The sequence below is a fragment of the Triticum aestivum genome, chromosome 3A, assembly GCF_018294505.1.
Source record: "Triticum aestivum cultivar Chinese Spring chromosome 3A, IWGSC CS RefSeq v2.1, whole genome shotgun sequence".
NCBI classification, from domain to species: Eukaryota; Viridiplantae; Streptophyta; class Magnoliopsida; order Poales; family Poaceae; genus Triticum; species Triticum aestivum.
The window spans coordinates 701,067,015-701,086,699 of NC_057800.1; the positions used below are offsets into that span (position 1 = coordinate 701,067,015).

Below are 19,685 nucleotides of genomic sequence, written 5' to 3' on the forward strand. Positions count from 1 at the left end.
CCCCCTCCCTTCGTTGCTTCACCTCCCACCGCAGCCTCTTCGCGTCCTTCTCATGTGCCTATATAAGAGAGGTCGCTCCTCTCCAGAACCGCACCTTTTGAGTCCTGTACGGGAGAAGGGTGATAAGGTTTTTGGGGTCGCGCGGATCCACGACCTCCTTGATGACATGGCAGGCGAGGACACCGACCCCAAGTCCAGCGCTTCTGCTGCTACTGTCCCGTACGTGTTATTCTCCTTTCTGTTAGAGGTCCTGCTGCAGTTCCTTGTTCTAGTATTTGCCCTACATATGTTAGACTCTATTTCATATATGCAACTTGCTATACTGGCTGCTCTAGATGTGTTCAGTTACAGTCCATATATGAAAATGTTGTTTACCTTCTCTTTGTCAAATCGCATGGCTTGTTTTGTCACTGTTATATTAGTCATGCTTTATCTAATATTTCTGCTAATAAAATCATTTGGTAAATTGCTCGTATTTCCAACAATCCAAAAACCTTATTATAGGCAATTTACCCCAAGTGATTTTGCTGCTTCCATGAGACCTCCTATGTTTGAGGGTATCCACTATAAGAGGTAACGCGTGAGAGCAGTCTTATGGTTTCAAACCATGAGTTCCTATGACGCCACTCTCGACAAACCTGAAGGAGAGCTTGATGCTCAACAGGCACAAGCTTTTTAGAAAATGGATACTCTGTTTAAGGCTGCTCTCTTGAGTGTTCTTGGTGAGAACATAGTTGATGCTTATGCGTCAATTGATAATGGAAAAGATATGTGGGATGCAGTCGAGGCCAAGTTTGGGGTCTCGGATGTTGGCACTAAGCTGTACATCATGGAGCAATTCTATGATTACAGGATGACTGAAGAGCGCTCCATGGTTGAGCAAGCTCATGAGATACAGTCATTTGCTAGAGAACTTGAGCACTTCAGTTGTATGCTACCGGACAAGTTTGTTATCGGAGGTATCATCACTAAGCTTCCTCCTTCATGGAGGAACTTTGCTACCTTGCTGAAGCATAAGAGGCAGGAGTTTTCTGTCCCGGATCTCATTGGCACTCTTGATGTGGAAGAAAAGGCGAGAGCAAAGGACACACGTGCTCGAGGTATTGAGGGAGGATCTAGTGCCAATGTGGTACATAAGCAGAAATTCCAGCCTCACAAGTTCAAGAACAAGGGCAAGTTTGATGGAAAAGCAAAGTTTGATGGGAAGAACAAGGTTGTGCAACACACGAACTTCAAGAAGAAGAATGGCAAGAAGAAAGGTGCTTGTCATGTGTGTGGGGATCCTGATCATTGGGCTCCTAGTTGCCCTAATCGGTATGACAAGCGTCATTTTGGGAAATGCGGCAAGACCGCTAATGTTGTCATTGGAGACACTGACATGAAGGATGCCGGGTATGGTATATTTCCCACTATTCTTTCAGTATGTCATTCTCCTGACTGGTTGATTGACACGGGTGCTAATGTGCATGTATGCGGTGATATTTCCATGTTTTTGTCTTATCAGACCGCAGGGACTTCAACCGTGCTGATGGGCAACGGTTCAAGTGCTTCTGTTCGTGGTGTTGGCACGGTCGATCTGAAGTTTACTTCGGGGAAGATCGTGCGGCTGAAGAACGTGCATTATGTCCCCTCCGTAAATAAAAATCTTGTTAGCGGATCTCTTCTGTGTAGAGATGGCTACAAGCTTGTCTTTGAGTCGAATAAATTTATAATATCCAAGTATGGAACCTTTGTTGGTAAAGGCTATGAGTCAGGAGGCTTGTTTCGTTTATCCTTATCAGACGTTTGCAATAAAGTTGTTAATCATATTTGCAACCATAGTGAATCCAATGTGTGGCATTCACGTCTTTGTCATGTTAACTTTGGTTGCATGTCGTGACTAGCGAAGTTGAACTTAATCCCTAGTTTTACCACCGTCAAGGGATCTAAGTGTCAAGTGTGTGTGCAAGCTAAGCAACCTCATAAGTCTCACACGACTGCGGAAATAAGAAATCTTGCACCACTAGAGCTCATACATTCAGATCTATGTGAATTAAATGATGTGTTGACAAAAGGTGGAAAGAAATATTTCATGACGTTAATTGATGACTCCACTAGATACTGCCGTGTGTATCTTCTGAAATCTAAGGATGAGGCTTTGAACTTTTTCAAGATCTATAAAGCTGAAGTGGAAAACCAACTTGACCGAAAAATCAAGAGGCTTAGGTCCAACCATGGTGGAGAGTATTTTTCCAATGAATTTGATGCTTTTTGTGCGGAACATGGTATAATCCATGAGAGGACGCCTCCCTATTCACCTCAGTCAAATGGGGTAGCCGAAAGAAAGAACTGTATTCTAACTGATTTGGTTAACGCCATGTTAGACACATTGGGTCTCTCCAAGGCATGGTGGGGGGAGGCGATATTGACGGCATGTCATGTCCTAAACCGAGTTCCCACAAAGAACAAAGAGATAACTCCATTTGAGGAATGGGGGAATAAAAGGTTAAAACTCTCTTATCTACGAACATGGGGTTGTTTGGCGAAAGTCAATGTTCCAATTCCAAAGAAGCGGAAGCTTGGACCAAAGACTGTGGATTGTGTTTTCCTGGGATATGCTTTTCATAGCATTGGCTATAAATTCTTGGTCGAATGATGCGACTTTATTTGAAGATATCTTTCCCATGAAGGATATGGCTGCCTCATCTAATCAGGAGATGCCTAGTTCATCGAATCAGGAACCAGTTACAATTACCGAACCTACAATTTCGATGGAACACTTTGAAAGTCTTGTGGAGGAGAACAATGAAGTTCCTATTAGGAGCAAGAGACAGAGGACTGCAAAGTCATTTGGTGATGATTTTCTTTTGTATCTCATAGATGACACTCCCAGTTCTATTTCAGAGGCTTATGCATCTGAAGATGCTGACTACTGGAAGGAAGCGGTTCGTAGCGAGATGGATTCCATCTTAGCGAATGAAACTTGGGAGATAACTGATCGTCCTTATGGGTGCAAACCTATAGGATGCAAATGGGTATTCAAGAAGAAGCTTAGGCCTGATGGTACTATTGAAAATTACAAGGCTCGGCTCGTAGCTAAGGGTTATACCCAAAAGGAAGGTGAAGACTTCTTTGATACTTACTCACCTGTGGCTCGACTGACCACTATTCGAGTTCTACTTTCACTAGCTGCCTCACATGGTCTTCTCGTTCATCAAATGGATGTTAAGGCTGCTTTCCTAAATGGAGAGTTGGATATATGGAACAACCAGATGGGTTTGTACTAGATGGTCAGGAAGGAAAAGTGTGCAAGTTGCTGAAGTCTTTGTATGGACTCAAGCAAGCACCCAAACGGTGGCATGAGAAGTTTGAAAGAACTTTAACAGCCGCAGGCTTTGTTGTAAACGAAGCTGACAAATGTGTGTACTATCGCCATGGTGGGGGCGAGGGAGTTATCCTTTGCTTGTATGTTGACGACATACTGATTTTTGGAACAAATCTAAATGTTATTAAGGAGGTCAAGAATTTCCTATCTCGCTGTTTTGAGATGAAGGATTTAGGAGTGGCTGATGTCATTCTGAACATTAAGTTGTTGATAGACGATGATGGTGGGATTACATTGCTTCAATCTCACTATGTGGAAAAGATCCTGAGTCGCTTTGGCTATAGTGACTGCAAGCCCTCTCCAACACCTTATGATGCAAGTGTGTTACTTCGAAAGAATCGAAGAATTGCTAGAGACCAATTGAAGTATTCTCAGATTATTGGTTCGCTTATGTACTTAGCCAGTGCTGCAAGACCTGACATCTCTTTTGCTGTTAGCAAACTGAGTCGGTTTGTCTCAAAACCAGGAGATGTGCATTGGAAAGCTCTAGAAAGAGTTTTGTGTTATTTGAAAGGCACTGCGAATTATGGATTTCACTACACCGGACACCCAAAGGTGCTTGAAGGGTATAGTGACTTAAACTGGATCTCAGATGCTGATGAGATAAAGGCCACGAGCGGTTATGTATTCACCCATGGAGGTGGCGCGGTTTCTTGGAAGTCTTGCAAGCAGACCATCTTAACGAGGTCAACAATGGAAGCAGAACTCACAACACTAGATACAGCTACAGTCGAAGCAGATTGGCTTCGTCGGCTCTTGAATGACTTACCGGTTGTTGAGAAACCTGTACCGGGTATCCTTATGAACTGCGACAATCAAACTGTGATCACGAAAGTGGGCAGCTCAAAGGATAATATGAAGTCATCAAGACACGTTCAGAGAAGGTTAAAGTCTGCCAGGAAAATGAAAAACTCCGGAGTTATTGCATTGGATTATATCCAAACATCTAAAAATCTGGCAAATCCTTTTACTAAGGGTCTATCACGTAATGTGATAGATAATGCATCGAGGGAGATGGGTATGAGACCCACAATATGAGTTGTTCACAGTGGTAACCTATTCTTTGTGATCGGAGATCCCGTGAATTAGATGTGGAAGACAAGATGTTGGTCAACTGAGAGGAGAGTATCCCTACTATTCACAATACCACTCCATGAAGATGCAATACTCTCCTAATCTGCATGGCAGGTTGATGTGTATCTTAATGTGTTCTAAGTGGCTTATTTAAGCAGAGATGTTATCCTGCAGAACATCTTTTGAAGAACACACCTATATGAGTCTGATTGTCAAACGTCGCAATCTATGAGAGTAGGGTTCTCTCTAGTAAACTCATGAAAGGTCACGGAGTATGACGCATAAGCTCCACCCGCGGGGAAGACCCACGGTAGCCACGTATCGATCAAGGCTTTATGTGAAGCTAGATTCGCAGAAAACTTGCAGTTCAAGGCCCAGTCCACTGTTCAAGTTGCTTACTAGTGTAGCATAGAGTTCTAGGTGGAAGTTCAACTTAACAGTCTCCACTGCAGTACCAGTATATAAAACAGTGTTTTGGAACCAAAGGCAAATTTTTGTGTGCCTCTGGGATCTGGTGGGGGATTGCTGGAATTTTGTCTATTTTGGGCCTAGCCCAATAGCAGTTTCAGAAATTCCTAATAAATCCTAGAGGCCCACGCAGCCCATTCGTGCAAGGCAAGAGGTGGAACAAAAGGTTAGTCCCACATTGCTAGTTTAGAGCGAGTTGGACCTCTTTATAAGGGAGGTTCTTTCCCCACATGTATGAGCATGAGAACAAGAGGGACATCCACGCGCGCTCCTCCTCCGCCGCCCGCCTCGCCACGCCACGCCTCGTCACGACGCACCGCGGGTTGCGGGAATGAGCCGAGCCGATGTCTGCTGTTCGCTTCGTCTCCCTTCGTTGCTTCACCTCCCACCGCAGCCTCTTCCCGTCCTTCTCCTGTGCCTATATAAGAGAGGTCGCTCCTCTCCAGAGAGACACAACAGAAGCTCCTCTTCCTCTCACCACAAAGTTCCGCCCACTGCGCTGCTGCTACATTCTTCCCCATCCCGTCTTGCTGCGTGCACTGCAGGTCGGGACAGTAGGCCTCCGGAACCGCACCTTTTGAGTCATGTACGGGAGAAGGGTGATAAGGTTTTTGGGGAGCGTTCCGTGCGACTACTGGCTTCTTCATCACGGACTCCGACGACTACTTCCCCAACGACGACTTCTTCCCTGACGTCCACGACCTCCTTGATGACATGGCAGGCGAGGACATCGACCCCAAGCCCAGCGCTTCTGCTGCTACTGTCCCGTACGTGTTATTCTCCTTTCTGTTAGAGGTCCTGCTGCAGTTCCTTGTTCTAGTATTTGCCCTACATATGTTAGACTCTATTTCATATATGCAATTTGCTATACTGGCTGCTCTAGATGTGTTCAGTTACAGTCCATATATGAAAATGTTGTTTACCTTCTCTTTGTCAAATCACATGGCTTGTTTTGTCACTGTTATATTAGTCATGCTTTATCTAATATTTCTGCTAATAAAATCAGTTGGTAAATTGCTCATCTTTCCAACACATTGGTTATGACAGGTTTAGTAATGCGAGGATGACAACTTTAGTTGTCAAACATGGCAACTTTCGTGGCTCAGTTTATTTTTGATAGAAATTTGCCGTGTATCACTGGAATTTGCCAATCTTACATGATTGGAATTGCCAGTGAAAGGCGTCAGGGCCAGAGTGGCACACACCTGATCGTGTGAACACTTATCATTTGGGAAAAAGAAAGGAAACCCCGCCCGCACCTTGGCCAACCCAAGTATGTGCTTGGGGAGCGAAGGGGTGCGGAGCTCTCGGCTTGGAGAACACCATCGACATCGACTAGAGGTCGCCGGTGTTGGGAAATCTGAATGTTAGAGAAACATTTATAGTGGCGACCTAGTATATCTGGTGGTAGCATTGCGCGGCTGATGAGAGGTGAAAATGTTGCTTCTCTTGTCAGCACAGTCTTCTCAATTCAGGCGCTTGCTGCAACAACCTTGGAACGAACCAACTCAGACAAACCGACCCGGCCCGGCTCGCAGTCACAAGCCAAAGCAAATCCACGCGCAACCGCAAAGCGAATCCAATCACTACGAGCATCCAAGAGTCGCCGGTGAACGAAGTCTGTGAAGGTTTGAAAGTCTACCTTGAAGACTTACCAGAGTGATTGGGCGAGGACTGGGTGTCCTTAGCTCAAGGGGAATAAGGTGAAGACATGGCCTTCTGAGTTGAATCTCAGCCTCCCTAATCAGACGTACAGTTGTCACAGCAACTGGAACTGGTCCAACAAATCATTGTCTTCAACGAGTCACTGGTTTCATCCTTTCCATTCCTTTACTTACTGTTGGTTCTAGTGAAGTCATTGTATGATTGCATTATCTTTTGTCTTCACTGAGTGACCGCTTGTTCTGATTGGCTTCACACTATCTTCCTACCTGATTTATACTGCCTAGCTGCTATTAGTCGTTGTACTTTCACTTCATTGAATACTTGACTATGGCTTGCTTAGTGTAGTCTACCTTTCGCTGTATGATAATAGGTTTATTTCTATCGTTTGTCTTCGAAACTTTCACGTTTTGAAGACTTTCATAAAAATCGCCTATTCACCCCCTCTCTAGTCGATCACTAGCACTTTCAAATTCTCTGTGTGCGTTTTGTGGTTTTGATATTCTTTTTTTTTTGCTTTTTTGCTATCGCTTGGTTTTCTTGGGATTTTTGAGGAATATTGTTTTGAAAAAAGGAATTTTGTTTGTATGATTTTTTGTTTGCTTCCAGAGGAGGCATAGATTTGCTTCTCACGGAGCCACATGTTTGATTCCGCGAGAGGCATTGTACCTCTCGAAAATGAAAAAAATATATACTAATATAGGATCTAGTTTGAAAGATCTCTACGTGAAGAATACAGTAGTGAAAACGGTTCCGAATTTAAATGCACGGTTCAAGTTTTGAAATATGATTCTACGAGAAAAGGAAAAAACTATAAGATTGCCACTTGTCAGCCCTCAGGAGGTGGGAGTGACCTTTACATGGGGTACCCATTAATAACCGGTGATTTCTCTATATCTCGCTCCACGCGACACAGAGCTAAATGTTAATGTAAGTTTTGAAGAAGGTAGAGAAAAAAAAGAAATTTTGAAAAATATTAATCATATATTTGGAAAAATCTAAACATATGTAAAAATATTCCTGAACTATAAAAAAATTATAATGTGTATGAAAAAAGTAAATATCCAAAAATATATGTTTAAAAAAATATTAATCATGTATTTGTAATATATTAAATATGTATTTCCAAAATAATAAACATGTATATATAAAATGTTAAACATTTATAGAAAATGTGTCAGATTTATAAGAAAAATGTATAAGATGTACCAGAAAATAGACAAAAGATCATATATTCAGAAAAAATATGCAAATTATATATACAAAAATTGTTAAATATGTATTTAAAATGTTTTAGATGTATTCCAAAAATTTACAATGTGAATAAAAAAGACGTGAAACATTTATTTGAAAAAACTATTAATCATGTATTTGAATAATGTTAAACCTGTATTAAACAAATGTTCTTGACGTGTACGAAAAATTTACAATGTTTAATAAACATGTAGACACGTGAGCATTTTTTAAATTTGTATTTTATTGTTCCATTAGTGAATATTTTTGAAATTATGAACTTTTTGGGAATCCTGGACTTTTTTTTAAGAAGCAAAAAATAAGAACTGAACAAAAAGCAAAAAAAGCAGAATGCAACGAAAAAAAGACACTGATAAGTGCCACACGTTTGGGACAAGCACATGGAAAACTCCGAGCATTGTTTATGACAGGTTTAGTAATGCGAAGATGACAACTTTAGTTGCCAAACATGGCAACTTTCGTGGCTCAGTTTATTTTTTGATAGAAATTCGCCGTGTATCACTGGAATTTGCCAACCTTACATGACTAGAATTGCCATTGAAAGACGTCAGGGGCAGAGTGGCACACCCCTGACATGTGACACTTATCATTTGGGAAAAAGAAATGAAACCCCGCCCGCACCTTGGCCAACCCAAGTATGCGCGTGGGGAGCGAAGGGGTGCGGAGCTCTCGGCTTGGAGAACACCATCGACGTCGACCAGAGGTCGCCGGTGTTGGGAAATCTGAATGTTAGAGAAACATTTGTAGTGGCGACCTAGTATATCTGTTGGTAGCATTGCACGGCTGGTGAGGGGTGAAAATGTTGCTTCTTTTGTCAGCACAGTCTTCTCAATTCAGGTGCTTGCTGCAAATTTTGCAAGGGCATTGTCGACAGTTGTACCTCGTGAAGTAACATACAAGCTTAACGTGGCGCTTCATTTTTTGGTGATGGAGCAGGTGGAGTGGGTGCAATTTTGGGAAACTCAAAAGGAGAAGCCATGGCATGAGCATACTGGGGAGCTAGACCATCTTAGGCCGCGCTTGGATTGACTGTAAGTTAATATGGGTGTATCAATTTTACAAGTGTATCTTAATGTATTAGAGTATTTCCGGCCGAAAACGATACAGACCTGCAAAGGCGTGTATTTTTTCGGGTGTATCTGATAGAAATATGACAATCCAAACGAGGCCTTATGGATGTAGCCACGGGGAAGCAATGGCTCTTCGAAAGGGCCTGAAAGTCATTGAGAATTTGGGTTGCTCTTCTGTTATTATTGGGACTAACTCTCCGAAAGTTACTGATGCCTGCTATGGAGAAACTGAGATGATGGGCCCTTATGCAGCTATCATGATGCAACTTTTTGATATGATTCAATTACATGGCATGGTTCGTGTTCAGCACCGTCTGCGGGAAGCAAATAGCATGGCACACGAAATAGTTAGCCATGCTTTTGATTCTAGGTCGTCCGAGTTTTGTTTTGCAAGATATTCTGAATGATGTAATTCTTTTCTCTAGGAAATAAAGTGTGCCATGATGGCTTTTCGTAAAAAAATAAAACTCTCATTCCGGTCCAACAAGGCAACAACCTTGGAACGAACCGACTCAGACGAACCAGCCCGGCCCGGCTCGCAGTCGCAACCGCAAAGCGAATCCAATCACCGCACGGCTCTCCGCCCGCCACGCCACCACACCAAACCGCCGCGATGCCGCGTGCCGCCGGCCGACCGCCGCCGTCGGAGCAGGGCCCGAGCCCCTCCCCCTACACCCCGGCGGCGGACTCCTCCGTCGCGGCCCTCATCGACCGCGCCACCTCCACCACGGCCCCCTCCGTCGACCCCGCCCTCCTCCGGGCCATCAAGTCCTCGGCGCGCGCCTCCGACGGCGCCGTCCGCGACGCCTTCCGCCTCCTCCTCTCCCTCATGGCCAAGCCCCACTCCCACGTGCGTAAGCCCCTCCCCCCGGATCTCCACTTCCCCCACCCCTAGACCCCTGGCGGCGTCGCTGATGTTAAAATCCCCCCCTTTGTTTGTGCGTGCGCAGGTGCGGCTCCTGGCCTTCAGCATCGTCGACGAGCTCTTCATGCGCTCCAAGCTCTTCCGCTCCCTCCTCGCGGACACGCTCGACGGGTTCCTCCCGCTGGCCGTCGGCTTCCGCACCAACGAGCAGCTCCCGCCGCCCGCCGCCTCCGCCGCCACGCTCCGGAAGGCCGCCATCCAGGCGCTCGAGCGCTGGCACCACCTCTTCGGCGTGCACTACCGCCAGCTCCGTCTCGCCGTCGAGTACCTCAAGTCGTCCGCGCGCATCCAGTTCCCCGGCCTACGCGCGGCCGTCGAGGCCCGTGCCGCGCGGGAGGCACGCACGCAGGAGATCTTGACAGCCAAGGTCGAACAGCTGCGGTCCACGATTGAATCCATAAAGGCTGAAATCCGGTCCACCATCCAAGAGATCCGCAACGGGCTGGACATCATCCGGGCTGAGTATGAGAAATTCGAGCGTTATGCAGACGATGATGACGAGGAGGAGGAGATTGCTTCAATGGCGATGCGGAGTATCAGGACAGCATCGTTGATGGCCGGGCAATGGGTGCCTGAAACTCAGGAAAACGAGGCGGTTTTCGATGCGTTGAGGGAGGCGTACCGGCTCCTTGTATCGAAGCATTTCAGCACGATTCAGGATTGGATATCTGTGCTTGTCAGGGTCAATCTTGCAGATAATCGGTTCAGAGATTCTGCGTTGAAGGAATTCATCGATGTTAAGAATGAAATACGTGCTGTAAGAAGCCAGTGCAATGAGCTTGGTCTTGACCTTGATAATGTTCGTAGGAAGAAGGATGTTCAGGAGGAAGACGAAGAGGATTGGGTGGAGGGAAAGATTGAAGTTCCTAGTCCTCCTAGAGTTGTGAGCAATCTAGATGTTGCAGGTTCCAGCAAGGACAATAGGAAGGGAAAGAGCATGGTGAATTCTGGCAATGGTGACATGCCAAATGGTGGTAATAGATCTCAGGAGATGGATCCAGAGAGAAAAAAGCTCCTTTCCGAAGCCCCTTTGGTATCATGGAGCTCTGTCTTGGATCGGTGGGGTTCAAATATGGATGCACATGTGAACCAGAGAGGGCTTGAGCTCGAGAGCCATTGGGGGAGGATGGATAATGACGCTGTTATACCTGCAGCAAAGATTGCAGAGTTAAACGTTCACCATTCTGTTTATAAAGAAGAGCCAGTTGAGATCCTACCATGTCATGCACCTCTGAAGAAAGGAGGTCTTTGCCAGAGAAGGGATCTCAAGATATGCCCTTTTCATGGGCCCATCATCCCACGTGATGCAAGAGGAAATCCAATTGGCAAAATTGGTGGCAGCTCTGATGCGGGAGGCGATCCGCTTGAGCAAAAAGTAGACATTCGTGAGGCAGGAGGAAATCCAATTAACACAAATGGAGGCATTGATAGTGAATATACACAGGAGGAGGGTCAGGAGCCCTCTACTTCAATGATGACAAGCATAAATAATGACACCAGCGACATTGATCTTAGTAAAATTACAGTGGATCAGTTGGCGATGCAAGCGATTAAGAATGTTCGGAAAAGGGATATGGACGACAAAGCACGGGAAAGAGCCCAACGTGCGAGAGTCCGCCAGCACAATGAAGATGTTCTGCGGCAAGCGGCTATTGCTTCAACGCCCCACTCAGCGGCAGCATATGGCCAGCCTTCGGAAGCACTGGGTCGACGTGGTCGACGTCGAGCTAAGACGAAGGAACCTACACTATCATCAATGCTGAAGAAGAAAGTTACCGCAAAAGATAGGATTGCAGGGAGGCTTCTAAATGGTCATGCTAGGGACGCAACAATAAGAGAAGCTTCTAATACTGAGGATATGACCTACAGGGAAGCATTCCCAAATCAGTGGCAGTGAAAGCACCCTGGGTAGGTCTTTCTTCATAATTAACAGTTTCGTTTTGCTGTGCTGTTGTATGGTGAGGTGTGGCTGATATTCCCTTGCACGCTTGAAGTGCTTGAAGTACGCGGGACGCTGAAGCTGCTTCCAACCTGTGCATGGAAAATTTCAGAAAGGGAAGTTGTAGACCATTTGTACTGGCAGTCGGATTGAGAATCCAAATCAGAACAACGCGACAGTAAACAAGCACTCGATTTTGTGAACATGCCAAGCAGTTTGTCCTTGTCGCCGACCTTCCTTCCACGATCATCCAGCTTCTCTGGAGCTACACCATCAACATCCGAGATTCTGAACTGGCCTTACAACAGCTCAGATGAGGCGGCGATAAACCGGATGATTGATACCTATCGTTTCCATTGCTAAGGAAGGGTTCCTGTTTACTGTTTTCTCTCTGGTCTTCTGTTCTGTTATCTTGGTTTTGCCTTGGCTTGTACCGGGCAATGAACACAGGTTGACTCTAGGTTGTATCTTCTGCAATGGAATTACTGTTAGCTATCGGATGTGTACCCAATGCCCCACAGTTTAGCTTGGTGCTGCCATCTTGTCTGCAGTGTGGTTCTTAGTTTCTGTAGAGTACATAATGTCAGCTCAACATTTTTTCCCATGTTCTGTATTTAACCCAGCAACCAAGTCTTTGAGTATGTGTTGTGCCACACTGTTCTTCTCCGTAAGCTTTATAATTTTGCAATGCCTTATAACTTGTTTGTTGCCGGATTTCTGGGCCTGACTGCAGAATGGTCAATTTTTGTCGCACAGCCGCTGTCGTGAACTGAAGATTTGTTTGGTAGCTCGCCATGGCTGCTTAAGATGTGAACTGAAGATGTGCTTTGCTTATGAAAAAAATTCTGACAAACTATTTCGCCCCTTTGTAACCTGTTTGTTGGATTTCTGGGCATTATTGCCAAATGGTCTAACACAATTTGTAGCACATTTTCTGTTATGGAATGTAGATGTGCTTGCATATGAAAACTGATGATACAAATTATAGTTGCTGTCTCCAGATGGGATGGGTCATGTAGATCCAGATGTATACATATTTTTGTCGTCGGCATGTAGTTGCCCAACCAGTGCCTCTCGGACTTGTTTTCATCGTTTCACGCGCCAGGTTGAAATTTGTATGTCCATCTATACATACTAACATTAAACTCATAACGTGATAGAAACAAATTTATTTTGCCCTTACTTACGATCATTGGTAATGAGTATTCATCGTCTATGTGTGTGGCCACTGAAGGAAAGTGCAAATAAGAACCATATTGTGCAGAGGTGGAGAAATATTTTGATGCGCCAAGTAATAAACAACCTAAATTATCTTCTTGCAGCCTTCAAATGATGAACATCCTAAATCTTTGATTGCCGGCCGCTGCTTCTTCAAGGTTTCAACGATATTGTATAAACTAGTGAAGTAAATATACTACCAGGTGCAAATATTCGTGCCCTAAGTGTTTTGATTGTTGTGTTGTTGTATGTGATAAGATGCTTATGTGCTCAAAAGTATAACAGACTTTTCGACACCTTATCACAAAACTACACATATTCTACACACATTATCAGAAACTATATATTTAGCATCTACACAACCCCAGGGTCCAAAATTCCGTCAACAGGAATATTTCCCGCACAGGTAGGGGGATAGCCACCAAATGCAACCTGCGCCCGTGGTAGTGGGCCCGCCCATTCTGTTTGTTCTATGTTTCTCTCTAGTTTCCATCGATTTCATGAGCTGTTTTATTATTATTTTAGAAGTGTTTTTTCAGCCTGTTTTTTTTGTATTTTTCCTTTCCTTTTTATTTCATTTTGGTTTTAATTTCTCTAATTTCGTGAACTTCTAAGATTTGGAATAATTTTTAAAATTCATGAATAATTTTATATTCATGAATTTCTTTTGAATTTCTTGCATACTATTTGAATGCATACACATTTATTGAATGGACATACTTTTAAAACATTTGAACAATTTTCTAAATTTGCTAAGATTATTTGAATTGACGAACATTTTGAAATTTGGAACATGTTTTGAAATTTAAGAATTGGTTTTTTGTTTGAGAAGATTGTTAGAAATTTGGAACATTTTTAGAAGTAATATTTCTGTACTGATGAACACTTTTCACACAATTTTTAATTTGTTAACACTGTTCTGAAATTAAGAAATATTTTATGCAATGGATGCACCTTTTTTTAATTCATGAACACTTTTTAATTGGAGATGTGTTTAACAAATCCTGGATGAAGTTTACAAATATTATTTGAATCTGAGAACATTTTTTAAAATTCGTGTGAATATTTTTTTGAAATTCTTGATTTTTTTTACCAATCTGCGAACATATTTTAAAATTCATGAATTGTTTTTAATAATAAACTATTCTTAGAAACATGGGGAATTTTCTAAAAATATTGTATGTTTTGTGTACACATGAACATTTTAAAATTATTTTTATTGACGAATACTTTTTGAAATTCGGAATTATTTTTTGTTATTCATCCACGTTCATTAATTCATAAACAATTTTTGAATAGGCAAAAAAAATTCGAGATATGGGAACAATACTTGAAATGCGGAATTTTTTTGAATCGATGAACAGTTTTTGAAATTCGTAGCCATTTTTCAAATGCATGTGAATATTTTTGGAAGTTCATGATTCTTCAAAAAATGTTCCAACTTTTTTTGAATGCGTAAACATTTTTATTGGATACATATTTTGTGATATTTGGTATATATTTCAAATTCACGAACATTTTTTAACACATGAATTATACAATTTGGAAGATTTTTTAAATTAGTGAATATGGTTTGCACACATGAACATTCTTTAAAATATTTAAATTCATGAATTGTTTTTGAAATCTTTGGTTAGTTTAAATTCATGAACATTTTTTTGGAACCAGGAACACTTATAAGTCTGTGTACAATATTTGAAATTGAAGCATTTTTAATATTTAAGGAAATTTTAAAATCCTGAACATTTTTTCATGAAGCAAAAAAAAAGAAAAAAATGAAAACAAAAATCCTCTTGGTGTTGGCCGAAATTTGCACATTTTTTTCCCAACGGCCATATTCTTGGTGTTGCTATATATACCCTCTCCCACTCCGGGAGAGGGTTGGCCACTTCATTTGATGTATACCCGAGAACCCTAACTGCTCCCTCTCACTCTTCAACATCAAACCCTAGACCCCGGAAGCGTTTGTGAGAGTTCTAAAGAGACTGTTCAATCAAGTGATAGATCCACTCCCCATCCCTCTTGTGACCAAAGAAAAATCACGCTTTGAGCAAGAGCATTTTTGCCTTTGATCTTGTTACTCCTAAAGGTTGGAAACACCTAGGTGGTAGGCATTCTTCAGAGAGGAATCGTTCATGGTGATTACCCCAAAAAGTTTATGATGGTTTGGAGACCACCTCAAGGTCTACCACCTAAAAGCGCCTTTGTGGTATGGTTGCAAGGGGAGAATAGGGTAAATAACCTAAAGTACCTTCTTGCAGGCTTCAAATGATGAACATCCTAAATCTTTGATTACCGGCCGCTACTTCTTCAAGGTCCTGGGTTTCAGCAATATTGTAGGAACTAGTGAAGTAAATATACTGCAAATATTCGTGCCCTAAGTGTTTGATTTTTGCGTTTTTGTATGTGATAAGATGCTTATGTGCTCAAAAGTATAACTGGCCGTCCGACACCTTATTAAAAAAGAACACATATTCTGCACGCATTATAAGAAACTATATACATTTAACATTTACATAACCCAGGGTCCAAAATTTCGTCAACAGTACTCATATTCCCCGCACAGGTAGGGGGTAGCTACTGAATGCACACTCCTACCCGCTAAAATGGGCCGGCACATATTGTTTGTTGTTTTGTTTTCTTCTGTGGTTTTCCATTGATTTCATGTGCTGTTTTTTCGTTTTATGTACTTTTTGTATGTTAGTTTTATCTATGTATATCAGAAACAATATACATTTAGCATATAAACAACCCCAGGGTCCAAAATTCCGCCAACGGGAATCATATTCTCCGCACGGGTAGGGGGATAGCCACCGAATGCGAACACCCGCCCGCACTAGTGGGCCGGCACATATTGTTTGTTATGTTCTTTCTTCTATGGTTTTCCATCGATTCCATGAGCTGGTTTATCATTTTATCTATGTTTTAGTCTTCCTATCTTTCCATTTTTCCTTCTCTTTTTTGTCTAAATTTTTGTTTTTTTTTAATTTCGAGATCTTCTAAAATTTGGAATAATTCATTGAAATTCACGATTCTTTTTAAAATTTGGCAATAATTTCCGAAATGCATACACACCTTTTTAAAATTGCAATTTTTTTTGAAATTTGTGAAGATTGTTTTATTCATTTTTCAAATTCATAGGAACATTTTGTTGAAATACCTGAATGTTTAAAAAAAATTGTAAATTTTATGAATGGGCGAATATTTTTTTGAAATTTGGAACTTAATTAAGAAATCCTGAATTGTTTTCAATTCACCAACATTCATAGCAATTCGGATTTTTTTAAATTAATGATTATTTTCAATTCGTGATTTTTATAAATTCGTAAATATTATTGAAATTAATGCACATTTTTTAATGCATGAAAACATGTTGAATTGGCAAACGTTTTTTAAAATTGTGATGTTTCTCGAAATATGCGAAGATTGTTTGAATCGACAAACAATTTTTAAATTTTTGGCATATGTTTCAAATTTAGGTGAACATTTTTTGAAATTAATCGCTTTTTCTTAAATTTCTGAGTTTTTGTTGAATTGATAAATATTTTTGTAAATTTGGGTAGATATTTTGAATATTCATAATTTTTTGAATTAACAAACAGTTTCAAAATGAATGAGTATTTTTCATATTCATGAACATTTTCACATTATTTTCGTGTTCATCAAGGGGCTACGTCAAGCAGGCCATGACACATACAAGGAAGAATCAAGAAGCCTTGTCGTTCAAGACAATAACACCTCTTCATGGACATAGCCGACTAGGACTCATGTTATCCCAGGCTTCCGGTATCTTATATAAACCGAGGTTAGGCTAGTCGATAGACCAATCTCAACACATCTTAGAGATGAAATAGACAATCTCATGGTAGAAGCATTTGTTCTCTATACTCCATCCGTAATCAATACAAATGAAAGCATGATGTAGGGTATTATCTCTTCGAGATAGCCCGAAATAGGGTAACACTTCACTCCTCTTGGTACCATCGTACCTAGGCTACCAGCTCGGGACCCCCTTCCTGAGATTCATCGAAATCGGCCCATGCAGGACCCGAGGAGGTTTGTCCCTCCTTGGTCGCCCATACAAGTCCCTAGGAGTTGCTCCTCCATGATGGCAGAACGTAAAACACTGATATTTGAGTAAGCTAGTTCCCGAAAATGTGATCCTTAGGTCGACCATGTTGCCCAACCTGAGTCTTGGGGGCTATTGCATTGGCGAATTAATACAGAAAGATCAAAATGCAATACGGTTCCCAGGGAGATTACGATCCCAAGTTGGTCGGTCGGCCGCACCTGATCCGACTCCCGAGGCTACTACACACCGTGATTTTTCCTAAAAGTATGCCACCAAGTGAAGGATTTGATCCTCAGGCTGATTTTCCGTGTCGACCCTAGTCTCGGGGGCTATTGGGATCGATGGTTTTATTCCAACTATCAGGTGCATACCGGATTTTGGGCTGACACACACCTTTAGGTCTACTGGCTACATATCTCGGCAAAGAATAAATTCCACCAAACGAAAAAAATCGGCTCATGGAAACCGGCTTGACATGAAAACATTTTTACCGTGGAGGCTGGTCATCCACATCGACAACTCATGACCTAGGTGGTGCGCTCCACTTCGCAAATAGTACGGCATTGTGGTCGACTGCTAGCGGCATGCTGCACGAGAGGCTACTCTGGCAAACAACTTGGCCATACTCCTACAAGATTTTTGAAGACCGAGGTGGTTCTCGTCACCTCGGATGCAGTCCGGCATCCAAGCTCGCCTGCAAGGAAGACACTGATTGGGACACGATCTCATTTACTGATGGGATGTACCAATAGTGGGGCCTCGAGCCACGCTCACATGTTATGCTGACAGCCGCACTGAGGGCACACCACTATTGCGAGGAAAGATGAATAGAGTCGGTCAGTGTTGTCGGAACAGGACCGGACTGTAATCTTGGAATTAGCGCGGTAACACTTCAAGGCTAAGGCACCGACACACTGGAAAAGCTTCAATCTTAGGTGCGACGTGAAAATAACAAAGCATTTCAAGAAGGCCATAAGGGAACCTAGAAGGGGCTCCTCGGATACCTGACGTGTAAACTCTTCGGATACACCTCGGTGATTCTCGAGGTCGAAGATGGGAAGATTTGTTGAACTAGCTTTCAAGACCGATGACTGAAGAAAAAGAACAATTCGGAAGAACCGACGAGCTAGCATACCCGACTTGAAGACCGGTTCAGGAGATACCGATGGTGTCCTAGACTAGGGGTCGCTCACCACCTCGTTTTCGCGCCAGGTGGGCCAAACCGAGGACCCGCATGGAGGTTCATCAAGGGGCATATCAAGAAGGCCCATGACGTATATATACAAGAAAGAATCAAGAAGCCTTGTCATTCAAGACAAGGACTCCTCTCCACCGACGTAGCCAACTAGGACTCCTGTTATCATAGGCCTCTGGTATCTTATATAAATCAAGATTAGGCTAGTCGATAGACTAGTCTCAACCATAGTTTTAAATAGCCGACTATAGCGGTGCCGCTAAATGGCCGCCTTCACAAATAGCTCGCTATAGCCCGCTATAGCTAGGCTATAGCTGATTTGGATCCCGTCGCTATTTTTCATAGCCCGCTATTTAAAACACTGGTCTCAACATATCTTAGAGGTGAAATAGACAATCTCATGCTAGAAACATCTATACTCGGTACTTCATCCACAACTAATACAATCGAAAGTAGGACTTAGGTTAGTATCTCTTCGAGAGAGCCCGGACCTGGGTAAAACCTCGCGTCTCTTGGTACCATTGTACATAGCTATTAGCTTGGTACCCCATACCCTGGATTTGCCAGAATAGACTCGGTCACACTCCAAAACACACAACCTTCCATGATACAAAAATTTGGAAACTGTTGTTTGCTCGGAACCTCTACTATTATGATACAAATTTAACCCCTGGGAAACTAGATATTGCCCACTAGAGTCTGAGTTTTATCCAACATCCATACTTTTGTTGAAACCATAATTTCATCTGCATCAAATTTCTTTTATCAAGAAATAGAGTGATGTTACTTTTTACCATTTTTGCAATGAATTTCATTGTACAAGGCTATTTTAAGCATAACTAGGGTTAGTAAATAATTAAGATGAATTGGAACTTATTAAATTTTTATACTTCTAAAACTTATTTTTACCATGTTTGAACAAGTATAAGTTTCTAGTATTATTTATTTGGCATTGTCTAATATATTAGTTTTAGTGTTCTTTTTTACAACTTGTAATTATGTCATCGAAAACTACATTTATGTTGTGCCAAAGTTAATCTAAATTTTGTAGCAAAATTTCCTTCTTATATTCTGAATACTTGAATCTATACACATTTATGGTAGATATGTTCAAAATATGTAGTCTAAGAAATATCTTAATATCGGCTTTAGTATACGATTAGGTAAGCATACATGTAGAAACTTCTAGTATATAAATGGAACTATTGTCATGATTCTTTTCCCTTTTTCCATGGTCAAATATGTGTTGCAGGTTGAAAAGTGTGTATGTTCATTACTTGGTATTAACTTGCGTTTCTAATAATAATCATGGACAAATAAAAAGGCAACATACATACAGTTTGATTGTTTGATGTGCTTGCCCTCAATGTGTTTGGTATGTACACAAGTGCTTCCTTGGCTACGTCTTGATGACTCATCTCTTGCTTTATAATTCTCCATCATC

General features: G+C 42.1%; 1 protein-coding gene across 2 annotated transcripts; it reads left to right on the plus strand.

Moving 5' to 3' along the window:
- Positions 1–9,404: 9,404 nt before the first annotated feature.
- Positions 9,405–12,417, plus strand: LOC123063339 (UV-stimulated scaffold protein A homolog). Of its 2 annotated transcripts, XM_044487102.1 has the most exons (3): positions 9,405–9,742; positions 9,843–11,725; positions 11,812–12,417. In XM_044487102.1, the coding sequence occupies exons 1-2, from the start codon at positions 9,506–9,508 to the stop codon at positions 11,712–11,714; spliced, it is 2,109 nt and encodes a 702-aa protein (XP_044343037.1). In that variant the 5' UTR covers positions 9,405–9,505; the 3' UTR covers positions 11,715–11,725; positions 11,812–12,417. The 2 variants fall into 2 exon arrangements, with proteins under 2 accessions (XP_044343037.1, XP_044343036.1); XM_044487101.1 differs by having other exon boundaries at positions 9,406–9,742; positions 9,843–12,417.
- The last annotated feature ends 7,268 nt before the right edge of the window (positions 12,418–19,685 follow it).